The sequence below is a fragment of the Amaranthus tricolor genome, chromosome 10, assembly GCF_026212465.1.
Source record: "Amaranthus tricolor cultivar Red isolate AtriRed21 chromosome 10, ASM2621246v1, whole genome shotgun sequence".
NCBI classification, from domain to species: domain Eukaryota; kingdom Viridiplantae; phylum Streptophyta; class Magnoliopsida; order Caryophyllales; family Amaranthaceae; genus Amaranthus; species Amaranthus tricolor.
This window is the reverse complement of record NC_080056.1, coordinates 5,743,839-5,761,233: the sequence shown is the minus strand read 5'-3', so window position 1 is coordinate 5,761,233 and position 17,395 is coordinate 5,743,839. Positions and strand designations below refer to the sequence as shown.

The 17,395-nt window shown below is 33.0% G+C and overlaps 3 protein-coding genes across 9 annotated transcripts; all 3 read left to right on the top strand.

Moving 5' to 3' along the window:
- The first annotated feature begins 403 nt into the window (after positions 1-403).
- LOC130825167 (putative receptor protein kinase ZmPK1) lies at positions 404-3,469 on the top strand. Its single transcript, XM_057690250.1, has one exon. It carries the CDS (start codon positions 622-624, stop codon positions 2,992-2,994), a length of 2,373 nt encoding a protein of 790 aa, XP_057546233.1. The 5' UTR covers positions 404-621; the 3' UTR covers positions 2,995-3,469.
- Positions 3,470-4,413: 944 nt separating this feature from the next.
- LOC130825884 (thioredoxin-like 1-1, chloroplastic) lies at positions 4,414-8,117 on the top strand. The gene is made up of 4 exons (XM_057691338.1): positions 4,414-4,969; positions 6,247-6,423; positions 6,737-6,901; positions 7,535-8,117. Exons 1-4 carry the CDS (start codon positions 4,730-4,732, stop codon positions 7,832-7,834), a joined length of 882 nt encoding a protein of 293 aa, XP_057547321.1. The 5' UTR covers positions 4,414-4,729; the 3' UTR covers positions 7,835-8,117.
- A 1,458-nt stretch (positions 8,118-9,575) lies between these two features.
- LOC130825735 (54S ribosomal protein L51, mitochondrial) lies at positions 9,576-16,484 on the top strand. 7 transcript variants are annotated; one of them, XM_057691118.1, is made up of 5 exons: positions 9,576-9,755; positions 10,285-10,333; positions 10,440-10,535; positions 14,354-14,460; positions 15,956-16,484. In XM_057691118.1, the coding sequence occupies exons 3-5, from the start codon at positions 10,456-10,458 to the stop codon at positions 16,126-16,128; spliced, it is 360 nt and encodes a 119-aa protein (XP_057547101.1). In that variant the 5' UTR covers positions 9,576-9,755; positions 10,285-10,333; positions 10,440-10,455; the 3' UTR covers positions 16,129-16,484. The 7 variants fall into 7 exon arrangements, with proteins under 7 accessions (XP_057547101.1, XP_057547103.1, XP_057547106.1 ...); XM_057691120.1 differs by having other exon boundaries at positions 10,416-10,535; XM_057691123.1 differs by lacking the exon at positions 10,285-10,333 and having other exon boundaries at positions 9,576-9,750.
- Positions 16,485-17,395: the final 911 nt, after the last annotated feature.

The window sequence follows — 17,395 nt, the reverse complement described above, 5'->3', positions numbered from 1 at the left end:
ATTACACATGAACAGAGCAACAAAGCCGTCTTGAAGAATTAGGGACCCTATGCAAACTTTTATATTACGCCTTATTTATATAGTAAATATATTTAATTTATTAATAAACTTAACATATTTCTTTTTTTATTAACTTTTTTATTAATAAACTCGCACACCTTCAAACACCGATATATAGAGCAACTGTAAAAAGTTACAATCATACAACTAAGAAATTTTAGTTAAAATAATTGTATTTCAAATGATTATTAATATTAAAATAATTGTATTTCAAATGATTATTAATATTAAAATAATTGTATTAAAAGAGAATAGACAATAAATTCATTAAAAGAGAATTAAGATATATGGATGAAATTAAAAGAGAGTTAAGATATATGAATGAAATTAAAAAAAAAATTAAGATATATGAATGAAATTAAAAAAATATGAAATTATTATCCAAAAATAAAAATAATTTAAATTAAATGGTTCAAAATAAAAAATAGTTCAAAGTCTTCAAACTGAATAGAACGTAACAGTAGTTCTACTTCTAGTATGCAAAAAATAATAAGAGTAATTGTTAATAAATAACATCATCCCCATGAAGCAACAATACATTGATACAAACAGTAATTAACAATGAAAACCCAAACAACTTTCTTCCTTCTCCTCCTTTATACCAATCTAACATCCCTCTCTTTTGCTAGAAATTTTCTTCCAAAAGGATCTTCCTTAAATGTCAAAGATCCATCTAACACTGATAATCTTCTCATTTCTCCTGATAAAACCTTCACTTGTGGATTCCTCAATACAGGAACAACAAATGCTTACTACTTCTCTATTTGGTTCACAAATTCCAAACAAAAAACATTTGTATGGACATCTAACAGAGATAATCCTGTTAATGGCCGCGGCTCGCGCCTAACATTAAGAAAAAATGGTGTGATGGTATTAACAGACATTGATGGGTCAATTGTTTGGCAAACAAACACAACAGGATCAAATGTTGAAAGAGCCGAGCTTCTCAATACAGGAAATCTTGTTCTTAGAAATCAAACTGGTAATATTCTTTGGCAAAGTTTTGATTTTCCTACTCATACTTTGCTTCCTAATCAAATTTTTACAAAAACCCAGAAATTGGTTTCTGGTATTGGTCCTGATATGATTGGAACTGGGTATTTTAGTTTCTTTTTTAATATTGAAAGTGTGCTTATAATGATATATGACGGTCCTGAAATTTCTAGCCGTTATTGGCCTAATGTAGAGCTTTCTTTTTTAAAAAATGGTAGAACAATATATAATAGTAGTAGGATTGCTGTATTTGATGATTTGGGTACATTTTCTTCAAGTGATCAGTTACAATTTAGTGCTTCAGATGTAGGAATTGGGATTAAAAGAAGGTTAACCATGGATTATGATGGGAATTTTAGGGTTTATAGTTTGAATGAATCATCTGGGTTATGGAGTATAACATGGGAAGCAATTTCAAAATTGTGTAATGTTCATGGTCTTTGTGGTAGGAATGGGATTTGTGTTTATACACCAAAACCCATGTGTAGTTGCCCACCATTGTATGAACCGATCGATTCAAGCGATTCGAGTAAAGGTTGTAAGCCGAAATTCAAAAGAAGTTGTTCAGATTCTAGGTTTGTTGAGATGCCTCATGTTGATTACTATGGTTATGACCTAAATTCTAGTCTTAATGTTTCATTTGAAGGTTGTAAGGAACTTTGTGTAGGAGATTGTAGATGTCAAGCATTTAATTATAGAGTAACTGGTAACGGAATGTGTTTCACAAAAAGTGCCCTTTTTAATGGATATAGGTCGGATGAATTTCAAGCGAGTATGTATCTTAGATTACCAAGTGCTAAACAAACATCATTGAAATCTGTTGATGGGCTTAATGTGTCTCGAATTGATTGTAGTCGAGGGAAAGTGTTAGAATTTCCGAAAAAATATGAGATCATGAATCAAAGATTCAAATGGGTTTATTCGTACTCATTTGTTATTGCAATTGGTACGATTGAAGTAGTTTTATTGTTAGCGGGGTGGTGGTTTTTGTTTAGGAAACACGATCTTTCAGCTCCGATGGAAGATGGGTATCAAGCACTTTCGAATCAGTTTAGGAGTTATAGCTATAAAGAGTTGAAGAAAGCAACCGGGAATTTTAAGGAAGAAGTTGGAAAAGGAGGGTTTGGGGCTGTTTACAAGGGAACTTTGGTTGATGATAGAGTTGTTGCAGTGAAAAAACTCGGAGATGTAGTCCAAGGAGAGGAAGAATTTTGGGCAGAATTGAGTACGATTGGTAAAATTAACCATATGAATCTGGCTAGAATGTGGGGTTTTTGTTCGGAAAGGAAACACAGAATGTTAGTGTATGAATATGTACCAAAAGGATCATTAGACAAACACCTGTTCTCGAGCACAACCCTTCTTGGGTGGAAAGAAAGATTCAAGATTGCATTAGGCACGGCCAAAGGCTTAGCTTATCTTCACCACGAATGTCTCGAATGGGTTATCCATTGTGATGTGAAACCCGAAAATATACTCCTAGACGAGAATTATGAGGCAAAAATTTCCGACTTTGGGCTAGCAAAGTTACGTCAAAGAGGGAGTCATGGTTCATCGGAAACGACTAGAATTAGAGGTACAAAAGGGTATATGGCTCCGGATTGGGCAATGAATCTTCCCATTACGGCAAAGGTTGATGTGTATAGTTACGGGGTTGTTATCCTCGAGCTTGTGAAAGGGATTCGACTATCGAGTTGGGTTGAATTAGAGGAAATACCCGAATTGGTTAGATTTGTGAGAATGGCTAAAAGGAAAGAAGATTCTTGGGTGGAAGACTTGGTTGATTCAAGATTGGTAGGAAATTTTAGCAGGAATCAAGCTGCTATAATGATTGAGATTGGACTTTCTTGTGTGGAAGAAGATAGAAACAAAAGGCCAAGCATGGAATCTGTTGTGCAAGCTCTTGTAGAATGCTATGGAGATGAGAAACTAGTTGTGTAAATTCTCGTAACTTATGTATGTTTTTATGTATACATGTGATTTTGATGTAGCCTTTTAATTTCAACTTCTAATGTACTAAGTAATATATCCACATGTTTTGTGTATGTTAGAAAAAGGAAATGTTGTTATGGTGTGACAATTTGTCACATAATCACCTCATGGATTTATTTATGTGGACACATTCACAGGGCACTCGTGGGCTTGGAGTCATAAATCCACGGGTAATGAGCATTGACTTGCATATATATTTGATGGGGTTCACTATTTACAAAAATCATATGGTAGTAGGAGGATTACTTACCAAACATTATATGCAAGTGCATAACATATTGTTTTAACGATGTGGGATCATGTTCATATGTGAGACACATCATATCCAAGAATAATGCCTACTACCATAAATAATTAGGCATGAAAATATTGTTTTACCCTGTACAAGTTAAAATTGCTATATTTTGGGATTAAGGATTGACATTATTGTTGTTGTTTGGCTGTTATGATTGGACTTATCAAATTTAACTCGAAACCCATAAATTAGGGGTTATAATCTAGAATTTTTGATGTAATATGAAAATCTCCAAACTCGAAAATACTATAAAAAGTGGGTCAAATTAGGGGTTATAACGATACTTTTATACAATTATCAGCAATCTCAACATTTTAAGATGAAAAGTGAAAATATCGACATTATTAAATTTTTCCTACATATAAAATAAAACCACTAAAATTTATGGACACAATTCTTTACCTTTAGTTGATGCCTACTCATTAACAAAAAATTCTTAATCAATCACAGTGATTTGTAAATCATCATAAAAAGAAAAAAAGAATAATAATAAAATAAACAAAACTAAAAAAGATAAATTAAAATAACAAAACTCTCACCCTGTCAAATCTTACCACTTAAATGTGATTTATTAATCTTACAAATAACTGTTATTTACTAAGATATTCTATCCATACGTCACACTTTTTATTTACGTTAGTGCTTTTTGACTTTATAATATTTATCTCTTTTACTTTGTAATATTTGTATCTTCACAAGTCTTTTTCTATTTTTTTATTCGTACATTTTTCCGTTTTTAAATATATTCATACAATTTAATGGTTTTTATCAATTTTTTAATACTTATGTCAATTGTCAGTATTGTAATATTTTAGGGAGGGACCAAATTGTAATGGAAGTCAGGTGCATATCCAGATCGCCACAAAATCCTAAATGTAGAAATTATAATATGATTTCATCCACATTTGGATTTTATTTCTTGTAAGTTTTGTATTTTTCCTTCTCCAAAAAAATGTAGAACACACAAAATAATAAACTCTCATTATCCACCTTTCAAAAAAAAAAAAAAAAAAAAAACTCTCATTATCCACTGTCAAAATATTGAAAATATCTTATCCAAATACATTTGAAAACTAATAAATCACATAACTTATGACACGTGTCATTAATCTAACCATAGGATTTCCTTCCCATCACACAAACCAACGATTATCACAATTCTCTCTTCAAAAAAGAGTTTATATGCGATGGCAAAACTAAAATTGAAAGACACAAACAAAACCCTATTTCCCCAATTTTCCCTTCTACAATTTGAGACTTTTTCGTATTCTTTTCCAAATCTAATTTCTACCCTTTTCATTTTTTTCAAAGCAATTTGCAACCCTTTTCATCTTTTGTGAATAAACCCTATATTTGTTTTCAATTTTTTTTTCTGGGTTTTTAGTGTTCATGACAATGTCTAAAGTTGTTAGCAAGTATAGTGTTTTCTCGTCTACAATTTCCCATCATCATAATGATCATAACAAATGTAGAAATTTTCCCATGAAATTTTCTGTTTCTGTTGGTAAACGAGGAAAATTAGTTGGTTTTTCTTCTTTGAGGAGTAGTTTTGGTGGTGTTAGAACTGTTGTTGATCAAAATGGTAGCGTTTGGTCTCATAAGAGGAACCCTCAATCAATTCATGCTAAGGTTTTCACCTATCTTTCTCAATTATTTTGAAGTTTTTTGATTTTGTTGTTGACTTTTTGCTATGTTCACATCCTTTAGAGTTGGTTTTAATTGAAAAGATTCCTCCCAATTTTTTTCCATCCTTGATAGATTATGTTAATGTTGTGAAACTGGATTTTACTTTGGCATCCATCAAAAGTCTATTGTTGTATTAAATGTTGCTATACTAGAAAGTTGGAACTTTGCAATTATAAAAGAGGGCTTGGAAGATGAAAGGTGATTCAGAGGGGACAAGCATAATGTAAAAACAAGGTTGCATCGCATCTATTATAATGAACCGAAATTCCCCGTGTTGTAAAGGTGTAAAAAAAACCCGCGTTTTAGTCTGTATCAATGGATATTTTAGGGTTTCAACCGATATTTTGGCGTTATGATAATCACATCAACATCACTGTTATCGGACATGATCGTTACTGCATTATTACACTACGGGGACGAGTGGAAAAGGATTTTAGAAAGTTTAGACTTTTGGGTCGAGATTGTAGGAAATCGAAATGAAGTTAGGAAGAGAATCACGTCTAGGACTCATCTAGCCGAACTAAATCTTTATGACTAAGGCTTTGGTATTGTATTAAGTGTTGCTAATGCTATAGTAGCTTTTGTTATAAGCTTAACTAAAATAATCCAATGTGAATTTTCCTTTAGTTGTGCTTACATGGGATTCAAAGTAGTACCGTTTTAAGTCAACCTGTCAAATTGTGTGACAAATTACATGTATTAAGTGTTTGCTATGTTTCATCGATCTGGTCTTCCTTTTGGGTTTTGTTGAGAGGGTACATATAACTGAAAGCATTAATGCAAATTGTATAGCCTTTTGGGATTAATGAATTAATATGAGATTGGATTTTTTGATTTAGAGAGACTATTGTTATCATCATCAACATCAACATCAACCCAATATCCCTCTTGAAAATAGAGTCTGGATGAGTGAAGGTGATGGGTAATACATACCCTTACCCCCTAGAAGAGAGTGCCAGAAGAATACGGTCAATTTTATCTCCAAAAGGTGAAAGCTTTGCATAGAGTAGAATATGAGTGACACTGTTGCCTCAAGAGCAAAATTGTCTTTATGTTCTTTTTAATATGTGAGGTTTCTTTGTTTATATGCTGTATATGTTCACTCTTTCAGTTTGGCGGCGGGTTATGTTATACAGTGTGTTTGATGTTTGGACCTAAGTCTATCTTCCTGCAAGTACCTTTTCGTTGTAGTATTTATCGTTTCCTTGTTATAAATGCAGTTGGGTCTTAGCATTGGCAAATCACAAAGATGGTGGGAGAAAGAACTTCAACCAAATATGAAAGAAATAACTTCTGCAGAAGACCTAGTGGATTCGTTACTAAAAGCAGGAGATCAGTTGGTAGTTGTTGATTTTTACTCGCCCGGATGTGGAGGCTGCAAGGCTCTTCATCCTAAGGTATATCTCAATTTTGTAGAATTTGCCGAGTTCTTCATCCTTACAATTCAACTTTGATTTTCATTTACTAACGATGTTAGTGGGTGAAGAAGTAACCGATTATGTTGTATTTAAGTTGACCGCTTTGTTTTAAAAAGTGCGCTTAGGCGCAGGGTGCACCATGGCGCCAGCCAAAACGCCTCCTAGACTCTCAACGCAGGCGAGAAGAAAAGTGCGCCTCACCTGTGCCTCACGCCTCTTAAAACTAGGTTGACCGTGAGACTTCTTTTTTCTTATAGAAGATATAATTAAGTATATATTTTGATTTTTGCAGATATGTAAGTTGGCGGAGATGCACCCTGATGTTCAGTTTCTTCAAATTAACTACGAGGAACACAAATCGATGTGTTATAGCCTTAATGTTCACGTTCTTCCTTTTTTCCGGTTCTACAGAGGTGCTGATGGTCGTGTTTGCAGTTTCAGCTGTACAAATGCCACGGTTAGTTTGTATTTCTCACACCGTTCATTTAGTTGAGATTTGCTTTTTTGTTGAGAAGAATAAAAACTAGTTTTGTTCCATTTTATGTATGGATCTAGGGCTTTTGGCATATTACATTTTCATGTGTTAAAAAGTCGGGAAAAATATATTATGTATTTTTGCCAAACATAAGAAGAATTGGAATGTCGATTGAACATTTGAACTGATTGTGACATGATAAAATGTTTAAAACAAATTTTTGCTACCAAGAGTCAATTAGAAACAAGCTTTTTGTTACCACTAACAAGGGTAAGCTTACGTACATCAGCAGGCCAAACCAGTTTAGATGTGAGCAACTTAAAGTCATTGGGTAACCGAATGTTTTGCGATCAATCCTCATATTTTAAAACTCTGTTTGAGAACAAATTGTCTTGTATGAGACTGTCTCACCATGAGACGGACTATATAATTGGCCAATTTTTCTAATTGATCACTTTACTATTGTAAGTGATCACTTTACTATTGTAAGTGATCACTTTAACACGCTGAATGTACATGGGTCAGCCCAATAAAGATGGTCTCACCATGCTCATTTAAGAATTTGTGATTTGAGAAGTATTTATCTAAATTATATATTCAACCTTTTCATAACAGATCAAGAAATTTAAAGATGCTTTGGCCAAGTATAACACAGTAAGATGCAGCCCTGGGCCAACAAAGGGGCTAGAGGAGAAAGAGCTCCTTGCTCTTTCTGCCAACAAAGACCTTTCGTTCACTTACACGCCAAAACCCGAGAAAGCACCCACCGAACAAGAAGTCTCTATTGCGACCGACACAAAAACTGGAGCAGAAGAATCCCACGTTCCTTCTAACAGGAAGCTTCTTCACTCTCCATTTACCGCAAATTCTTCTCAAGATAACGAAGAGAAAATGCTAGTGACTGCTAGTAGATGATTTTGAGCTTCTATCCAGCCATTTACGGCCTGTACAGTATGTAAAAGTATGATTCGGGATATCGTTTTAGTCTCTTGTAAAAAGGAAATATGTAATGTGGCAGGTTTCGGGTTCGTTTTTTAGTCTAAGCTTGCCATATCTGTGGAATTGTACCAGCTTGTAGGGTGTGTTTTTAGATCCCTCATCCTTGTAAATAAGAATGAACTCATGTTGTTTCTCACTTTCGATGTGCTTTTACAATTATTGTAATGTTGAAGCATCATATTTGGTTGAATTACCTTAATCGTTGCGTTTTCATTTATAATTAGGTAACAAGTTTAAAGGTCGATTATTAAATTAGATCTTACTCCCTTTGCTCCGTTGAATTCGCTAGTTCTCTACAGAACGATTAAAAACCTCACTTTGATTTGTGTTATACAACTAATTTATATACACCGAGAAGAAAATGCTAATGAATTTACACATTTTTTATTTTGACAATTTGCTTTTCTTTTAGTTTTATCCACAATTTTGTTCAAGTCTTTTTCACTTTTGTGTTTCTTTTACACATTTACTTAGCTTTAGTGAAATAAAACACCTTTGTGTATAGAAACTAGCTTTCTCTCATGGAAAATTGAAAAGGCCATTTAGGAGGGAGTTTTTGATGGGTTACTCTCTCAATATATATTTTTTAAATATCAAATTTATTAATTTTTTAAAACCAATAATATGTATTATTTGAGTTTTAAATTTGAATTGAAATCTATGAAAAAAATAAATGAAAAGAGCATAAGCAAATAAAAGAATAATTAGTGAAAGACTTCACAGGGTGAAATTTGAGCCAAAATTTAGACTCATTCCCATGTGTGGATTATTTTTATAAGTAGTCGCACGTCGCAACAAATACAACTCCTTCCATTCTATTCAATTTGCGTTCTTTGGTATTTTAGGTTGTCGCACTTATTTTGCATCATCTTTATATTTTAAAATGGACCAATCACTTTCTTTTAAACTCATCCATATATTATAACTCTTTTTTAATTTCATCTACACAATTCAATTTATTTATTATCAAATATCTAGGTTTTTCTTACAAATAATTCATTTTAGTATTTCCAGCAAAGGGAGAAAGCGAGTCTCTCGAGTCTCCAATTTGCAAACTTGTAACATCTAAAACCCTAACTCGTTCTCTTAGACTCAAGTCAGGGGCGAATTCGATGTAAGTGTCAATTGACTTCATTTAAATTTTGGACAAAAAAAATATTAATATAAATTTTGTTGGCTAAATTGGTAAAGAAGTAGACTTTTAACCTAAAGTTCAAACCCTTTTTAACTCATTTTATTTTGGATTTTTCTTATTTAATAGGAAAAATTAATTAGTATAATCTAACCATTTTACGATATTCTTACAATAATCGCACCTATTGATTAACCATGAATAACTCTAACTTTAGAAGGTATTTTCCTAGAATAAAATTGGTAAACCGATGACTTGTTATAGCAAGTTTTATTTTTTAAAAAGAAAGATAAATTTAAAAAATCTAAAAAATATGAAAAAATTATTAAAAGAAATTCTAATATTTTTAATTACTCGAAATTTTTTCACATTAGTATTTAATTTATTTTTTTGTGAATTATCTATTATATTAGGTCATCGAGTTACCCAAACTTACCTCTAAGATTAGAATAATTAGTTGGATTATTCTAATTCATTTTTCTAATTTAATATCATGACCCCATTCCCATCATTTTTTTTTTCTTAATTCATAACCCAGTAAATCCCAATCCCCCATTCCGCGAACAGTAGCCTCCCCATTTCCCATTTTCAGAAAAATACCCTTCCCTTCCCTCTCATTTTCACGAACATCAAGACAGCAACAGTCGGCAGGCGCAGGCCGCAGGTGGAAAGCCGGAAACCCTCACCGGCGGCAAACCCAGTACAGTAAAGGCTAAAGCCCTCGTCTTTCTCAGTTTCTCTTCTTTGGGCTTTTGTATTTATATTTCTATCTCTAGTTGTTTATCTTTAATCATTATGTTTATGAGTTTATCTATTTATGTTTAAAAATTAGGGCTATGTTTATGTATTTAGATAAGTTAGGGCTTTTAGTTTTCTTATTAGTTCTTAGATGAATTAGGGCTTTATAAAAAATTAGGGTTTTTTTTATTTGTTTATCTAATTATCTATTTAGCAATTGACAATTGTGATTAACTAGTTCGATAGTTTAAATGTTATATACTGGATAGTTTAAAGGTTGTATAATTGTGATTAATAGTTATTTAGTTTGATAGTTAAATCGTGAATTCGTGAAAATGATTGTATTTGCGGTTCAAATGGATAGGTATTTCAAAAAATTAATTTCTGGATCGCCTTTTGGGACTTCTAATTCAAGTTCAAATGGATAGCTATTTCAAAAAATTTACTTCTGGATTGTATATACACTATTAATGATTGTATTATGCGCCATTTTCAGAATATGAAAACTCGGCTTGGAAAATTACCTTAATCAATCGTTGTTCAATGTAATATTTTTAACGTAATTAATTGTATTTTTTTAATTATCGACATCCCTTTGTTTAATTTTCTGGTTCCGTCTTGACCCAGTATTTGCATTCTGCATAAAATCAGATCGTTGAATTACCAAATGTCACTAAGAGGAGTATGGCAGCTTCAGAAACTCGTTGTAAGCTACTGTGATTGGGGTGGCAGTAGTCGCGGTATCAGGTTACACCTTCAATCCCACTTTCTTTCATTTTCCATTTAATTTTTGTTTGCTAATTTTCTGCTGTATTGATATTGATTGAGTGATTGCTTCATTCATAATCATCACAAGTTTAAGTTGCGAATGATTCTATTTTTAATTACAGCTAAGAATTCAGTTTATTGTCTATTCATTGAAAAATTGAAAATTGTGGCATTCGAGAACTTCCATTGATATTGTATAGGCTATTAACTTGAATGTTTGTTGGAAATGCCCAAATATGGTGTCTATCTAGATGTTGGTTTTGAGAGATAGCGTGTGCCCATTGCCATTTTCCATCTGGTTATTTGTATGCTGTAGGCGAATGTCGATAAAAAAGACGGATACTGTGATTGTTGTGGTCAGTCAAGTTTTCAAAATGCTCAACATTGAGATGAATGATGTGTAAGTCTTTGGTTCATAGTTATGTGAAACGCAAAACTTGGCCCTGAATCCCATTTCGAATTATTGTTTCCAAAGCTCTAAATTAAAGTTTTTCTTTCATTTCCAAAACTCTAAATGGTTATTGGGAAGCTAATTTTTTTTCTTTTTGGCACTATTGCACTATCCTTTGGAGGCAGAATTGTCATTTCGAGTGGGTAGTGGTTTATTTTTGAGCAAAGGGTTGACAGTAAATATTTTAAAGTGTCCTTATGGCGCTTCTTCCCATTGTTTTGATTGTCTAACTGTGTAACTCTCTGCTTCAGTCGCATGTATAGGGGCTGGGGCATATGTTCTTTAAATAACCCTCATGTTAGCTTTAGTAAGTTCAGTTTGCTGCTAAGGGGGGCTTACATAATAATTGAAGTCAAAGCTTCATTGAATTTGACGTATTTGATAAAAATGAAATTCAAATAGCAAGGTAGTGTAATAAGCTATAATGATGATATTCTTAACCAAAAAATGTTTAGTTTATTGCAATAGTTAACTGTCCGAACCACGATGTACACTATCTTTAAACACATACAAAGTATAATTGAATGTGGGAAATTGGACTTACATGGCATACATATGATGTACTTTCATCAAGCTATTTTTTATTGGGGCTTGTGAAAGTGAGGACTAAGGAGCCTTTTGCAATCTCAGTCTAAGAAATGTTTCATCAGAGTAGTTGGCATGTGGTTGTGACTTATGTCTTACAATTCTATCAGCAAAGTCTGCAAGAGTTATTTGGCTGGTTTGTCACGAAATCAAGTGGGCTCGATGTAGTCTTGAAAGCAAATATTTAACACTTTGAGTTGCTTTAGTTTTTAGCTTATCATGGGTGCCTAGTATGATATTAAAGGGACGAACGAAAACAGCCAAATGATAAAAATTGAGGTTGGAAATATATGTAGCAAAATTTTTTTAAAAAGTAGTTGCTAAGAAGACTTGGCTCTCTACCTCTATGCAATGTAGAAGTTTCCTTTACAATTGAGCCACTACTCCTTGTGCACAATAAAAAGTTTGTAGTAGCCAAACTTCAATAAATGGACTGCAAGGGTGGGCCACTACCATATATTCTCTTGAGACCTGAGTAAACACACATTCAGGTCAAAGGAGGGAAATTTTAATGAGAAAATGATAGAATGTTTGTGATATCAAATGGGATGATAAAATATGGTTTAGGGCAGAGTGTTGTTCCTTATTTTAAAACACACGCCTTGCTTTGCGCCGTGTGTGCCTCAACTGAAAAAGCTTCGGCTAGGTAAGGTAAAGCCTACTACAAGAGGTGTGCGTCTTGGTGCGCGTCATTTCGCCTCGATGTGTTTAGCGCCTTGTGCGCTCGGTGTGCCTCGTCGTTGTGTTGGATAATTAAGTTAAGCATGGTTGTTTGAAAAAGAAATGAAACTCGAAAACAAAATTTACTTAAATATGAAATTATGCGCTAAAGTAGTGTTTCTCGCGATGATAATCAATGTTTTCAAGCTTGTTGCTATTATAATATGAATTTCTTGTTGTTTGAAGTATAATGTGTTTTAAAATTTATTTTTAAGCTTTTTAACGTAAGTGTATCTCGCCTAAAAAAAGCTTGCGCTTTTGCCTTGCCTTAGCGCCTACGCTATAAGGACCTTTTGGGCCTTGGTGTGGCTCGTACTTTTCAAACTAAAATGTTGTTAAGGAAAATGTAGAGATTAAGAAGTGAAAACAAAGATGGATGCAATGCTCTTTGTTGATACAACAACACCACAGCTTAGAATAAGTAAGCAACATTTAAATAAAATGAAGGTAATGGAAACCCATTGATAAGTCATAAGTCTGATAGAAATTTTGATTTAACGCAAGCGTACGATGTATGTGTAGCTAACAAGTCTAACACGCGGAAGCTAGACCAATCTATTTTGTAATTCTAATTATCACAAAATAAATTATTTAACCATCTTTGGAAGGGAAGACTAATTAACCATACTTTTGAAGTTAAGGCTCACATTTATTTTAGAAGATTGCTCATTTTTGGTGGTTGTATAACTTCCTTAAAACTTCCAAATAATGTAACCTCTATGCAATTAATAACTTTATATGGTGTCCGTCCTTTAAGGGTGATGTAGCTTCCTTTGGACTTCTTGAACTTGTTTGCCTTTGCTCCTTGGACTCACATGAATATTCCAACTAGTAAATATTCTAGCTTTACTTAATTTTTTGAGACCCAGACCTGGACGGCTAGACCCATACCTTTAGGTTTGAAATTTTCAGACTCATATCTAGGCCCTATAGGTTTAAATGGAAAAAATCCCGGTCGTGGATGCGTTTGCGGAAACGGTCTTGGTGTTGTGGAAAACGGCTATAACGAAAAAATAACACGAATTGCGGCCGATGCAGTATGATTTTTGACAGAGAGAGTTTGAACTTATAATTGCATTTTTGTTGTTGAACTACAATTATTATGCAATATTATGCAACTAGCTATTATAATTGTAATATTTGAGATTTTTCTAGTGTATTATTAATTAACTTATTAGTGATTAGTTATTTTATTTATCAGCTAAAACTATGAGTAACTGTAATTTAAGTGATTGTAATAATTAAAGTTAATGGGTATTAATGAAATTTTAACAGGAAGACAAATAACGTTGTAACGGTGAAATATCGCTGTAACGGTAAAATAACGGGCGTTACACGTTACGTAACGGTTAGCGCGGCGTTTTGACCGTAAAATTTCATGCACCGTTATATGACGGGATTTAACAGTGTGACAACTTTCAAACAGGTTATATAACGGGGGTTACGTAACGTAACGGGGGAGATTTTATTCCATGGCTCTAATAGGTCTAAGGAACTTAATGCGTCTTTTTATCTTTCTTTTTAGACATAAATTTATTATATAAAACCGAGTTAAATCCAACTTTATTAATTTACATTTCATCATCCAACACTAAAAGTTAACTTACCAGTTCTATTGGCGTCGATCGTCGACATAGTGTAAAAACAAAGCCGCATCGCATCGGCCGCATTTTTTTAATCAAGGGTCCAAGGGTCGGGTCTGGGTCTAAAGAAAGTAAATCCAAACCCAAACCCACGCATACTCATTAGGTGTTAAAATTAGGACCCAAACCCTTAAATAGAGTTGAGTCTGGGTCGGGTCCCCTAGGATCATGGACCTATGACCATCTTTATTCGCAACATCGCGACCTCGTTACCACAATTGCGACATTATCCGCGATTTTTTTCTATGTTTACTAGCCATAAAATCTATGATACAAGTGGGTATTGAATTGAAGTGTCATGTATGCAAAGTTTACGATGAGATTGTTCAAACTCTGTGTGCTAACCAAAATGTTCACCGAGTTAGAAGCTCTTGAGAAGATTTTTTAATACATTGCAGGGCATTCATGGAAACACATTTGCCAACACTCAAGGAGAGCAACCCACAGCTAGAGGTGGTTACAGAACTCATTCGTGGACAGCATCCGAATCTTAAGGGTTTCTACCGTAAGCTCCCTTCTTAAACTCTGTTAGCTTTTTGAGTAGTGCACCTCTTCCGTTTTGTTTTTAATGAAAATGATGAGAAACTACTGTTTCTAAATAAATTATTATCGGGTGACTTTTGGCGATGGGAACTTATTTCGCTTGATTAATTTTAAAATGAATTTATTTGTATTTATCAAAACTAGATTTCAGATATTGAAATTGATTTTTTACTTTTACCGATTTTCTATAAGTTTCTTTTTTTTTTTACCCGTGAAACTGATTTGTAATGAATATAATTTTTGTTTGCTAATTGATAAGTCATTTCTATCTAATATATATTGGGCAGCTTTAAGAGAACATGGCTTTGTTCACATTCCATTTTATAATCATGCACTTGTTGATGATATATATTTTGAGTATTTAGTTGATTCTATTATTTCTTTTGTCTTCATTGGAAGAAACATAATTTCAGTTTTGCTTCTCCTTTTACCCATGAAATAAGAGGGTCAGAACTCAGACTTGGATCTGAGTTGCAACTTTTAGGATTTAGGAAGTTAATTTGAAATTGGGACCTTAAATCTAAACATGCAACATAATTATTTACTTGGACAGTCTTAATAGGATTCCGATTTGGTTTATGCCTTGACTGGAACTTGTTGAATCTATTGGAAACGTTGTCAAGTTGAGTGACAGTAGTATCCTTCAAGATCACTTCTTTTTTGGGTTTCAACAGAAAGGCGTTAGATTTTTGGCTGTCCTGTACCCTATCGGCCCGTTTGGTAGGTGGTAATAAATGATAGTAATGGGAATGAAAAATTAATGTAATTTTGGTTGAAAAATCTCTTGGTTACGTTGATGGCCATGCTTGTCCAACTTCAATCATCTTATTTTCTTCATAAAATTCATTCCATTGCATTACAATTGGGAGAGGTGGTATTAGGTGGTAATGGAAATTTGTAAACAAAAAGAAAATTTGTGATCAAAGTTTCATTACCATGGGAATGATATGAAATTTTTGATGAAATTTTACACTCTAAATCATTCCCATTACCACCATTTAATATCACTAACCAAACGGGCCGTACAGTTTTCAGCAGTGTTTCCTTTGTTATAATCTTTTTGGTGACTTTTACCTGAAACTCAAAATTCAGTCCTCACTCAGTAACGCAATTGGTAGTGGGGCTTGTGGAATTAGAAGGATTGAAGTGTAGAGCAGTGTAGTATTGTCGAGTTGTAGTCATATCTGCTTATGGAGAGAGCTGAATTATCCACTAGTTCTGGCAATTGACTTTTAGTCAAGGAGATTGCAAATATGCACAACATAAACTATATACTCTAGTTCCACATAACAACCAGGCTGAATTTTTCTTAAATTCTGGAGTTCCAAGCTTCTAAATGCAATTGTTAGTGTGTGCCCCCAACTCGATTCCCTTTTTTCTTAAACGAAATAGATTAATAGTTGAATTACTGCAGCTTTAGGGCTTTTATGTTTCATTAACTCTGCCTTATCTTATAGGGAACAAGAATGAACGAGTAGTTTGCGTAAAGAACATGACTCCAGAAGAAGTATTGCTGCATGCAACTAGGTTAAGGAATGCTTTGGGAAGGAAGGTGATAAAGTTGAAGACTAGACACGTCACGAAACACCCTAGTGTTCAAGGCACCTGGACAACTGCCCTCAAGTTATGAAGCTATGACAAACCGGCTAGTCCGTGGTTCATTCTTGCACCATTGTGTTAGAGGTATCTCGATAACGAAAGCTATGATCAGCTAGCAAGCTTATGATTCATTTTTGCTCCTTTGTTAGACCCCTTTACTGAGAAAATTTTATATTTTGGGCTATGTTGGATTAACCATTTTGACAATCTTCCCTTTGTTGGCTAGACAAATAGGATCATAGTAAAGCGGACATATAACTACCAGACCATGTTATCTCTTCTCTTTGTATTATAATTAAAATAACTGGATTTCACCAATGTTACAATTTCTCAGAATCAAGTGACAGAACCTTGATCTCAAAAGATTAGGGTTAATAGTTTCTAAGAGACGAGACATCAGAAAGTTAAGTTTTACTGCGTTGAAATTATATATATATATATATATATATATATATATATATATATATATATATATATATATATATATATGTATATGTATATATATATGTGAAAAAGTTTTAGTGAGAACTATCCTTAAATGAAAACTAATTTGGCTTATAAAAAAGTATTACTTTTTTTTTTTATTAAAATGTGTTTTTTTAGGCAAAAAAGTGTTACTTTTTAAAAAAATTCTGAACAAAACTCATAAAAAGGTTTTACTTTTTACATAAAAAAGTGTTGCTTTTCGGAAAAAAACATGTTACACTGTATTCTTTTTTTTGAATTTTTCTTAAAGTACCACTTTTTTAATAAAAAGTAGCAACGTTTTTTTAAAAAACAATTACTCCTCCTATTCCTCCCATTAGTCCAATTTGACTTTTTACCAATTTTTAGGTGGGTCAAATGGGACCATTTAAATAGGATAAGGAAGGTGAATTAGTAAATTGTTAAAGATTCCTTATTAGATTAATGATTCCCTTCAAAATTTTAATTTTGCCTCCTAATTTCTAAAAATGGATAAAAAATCTGAAAATGAATTAAAAAATTCAGAAAATTAAAAATAATTCTGAAAATTAAAAATCTGATACAAGCCCTCACTAATACATTCATGAATTTATACATTACATTTTAACCATTGATTAAAATTAACAATTCCAACAACGAAAAATAAAATTACATAAGGATCGACTACTTAATTTCTCCAAACTTTTTCAACTCTTCAACTGCATCGGGATAGTCGATGTCTTTGCTGATCATGTGATTACGTATTTTTTTTCTTTCATCGACTTTAGAAAATAATCAAAACATAAACTGATGCATTAAAATTAGGCCACAAAATTCAACCAAACAACCACATT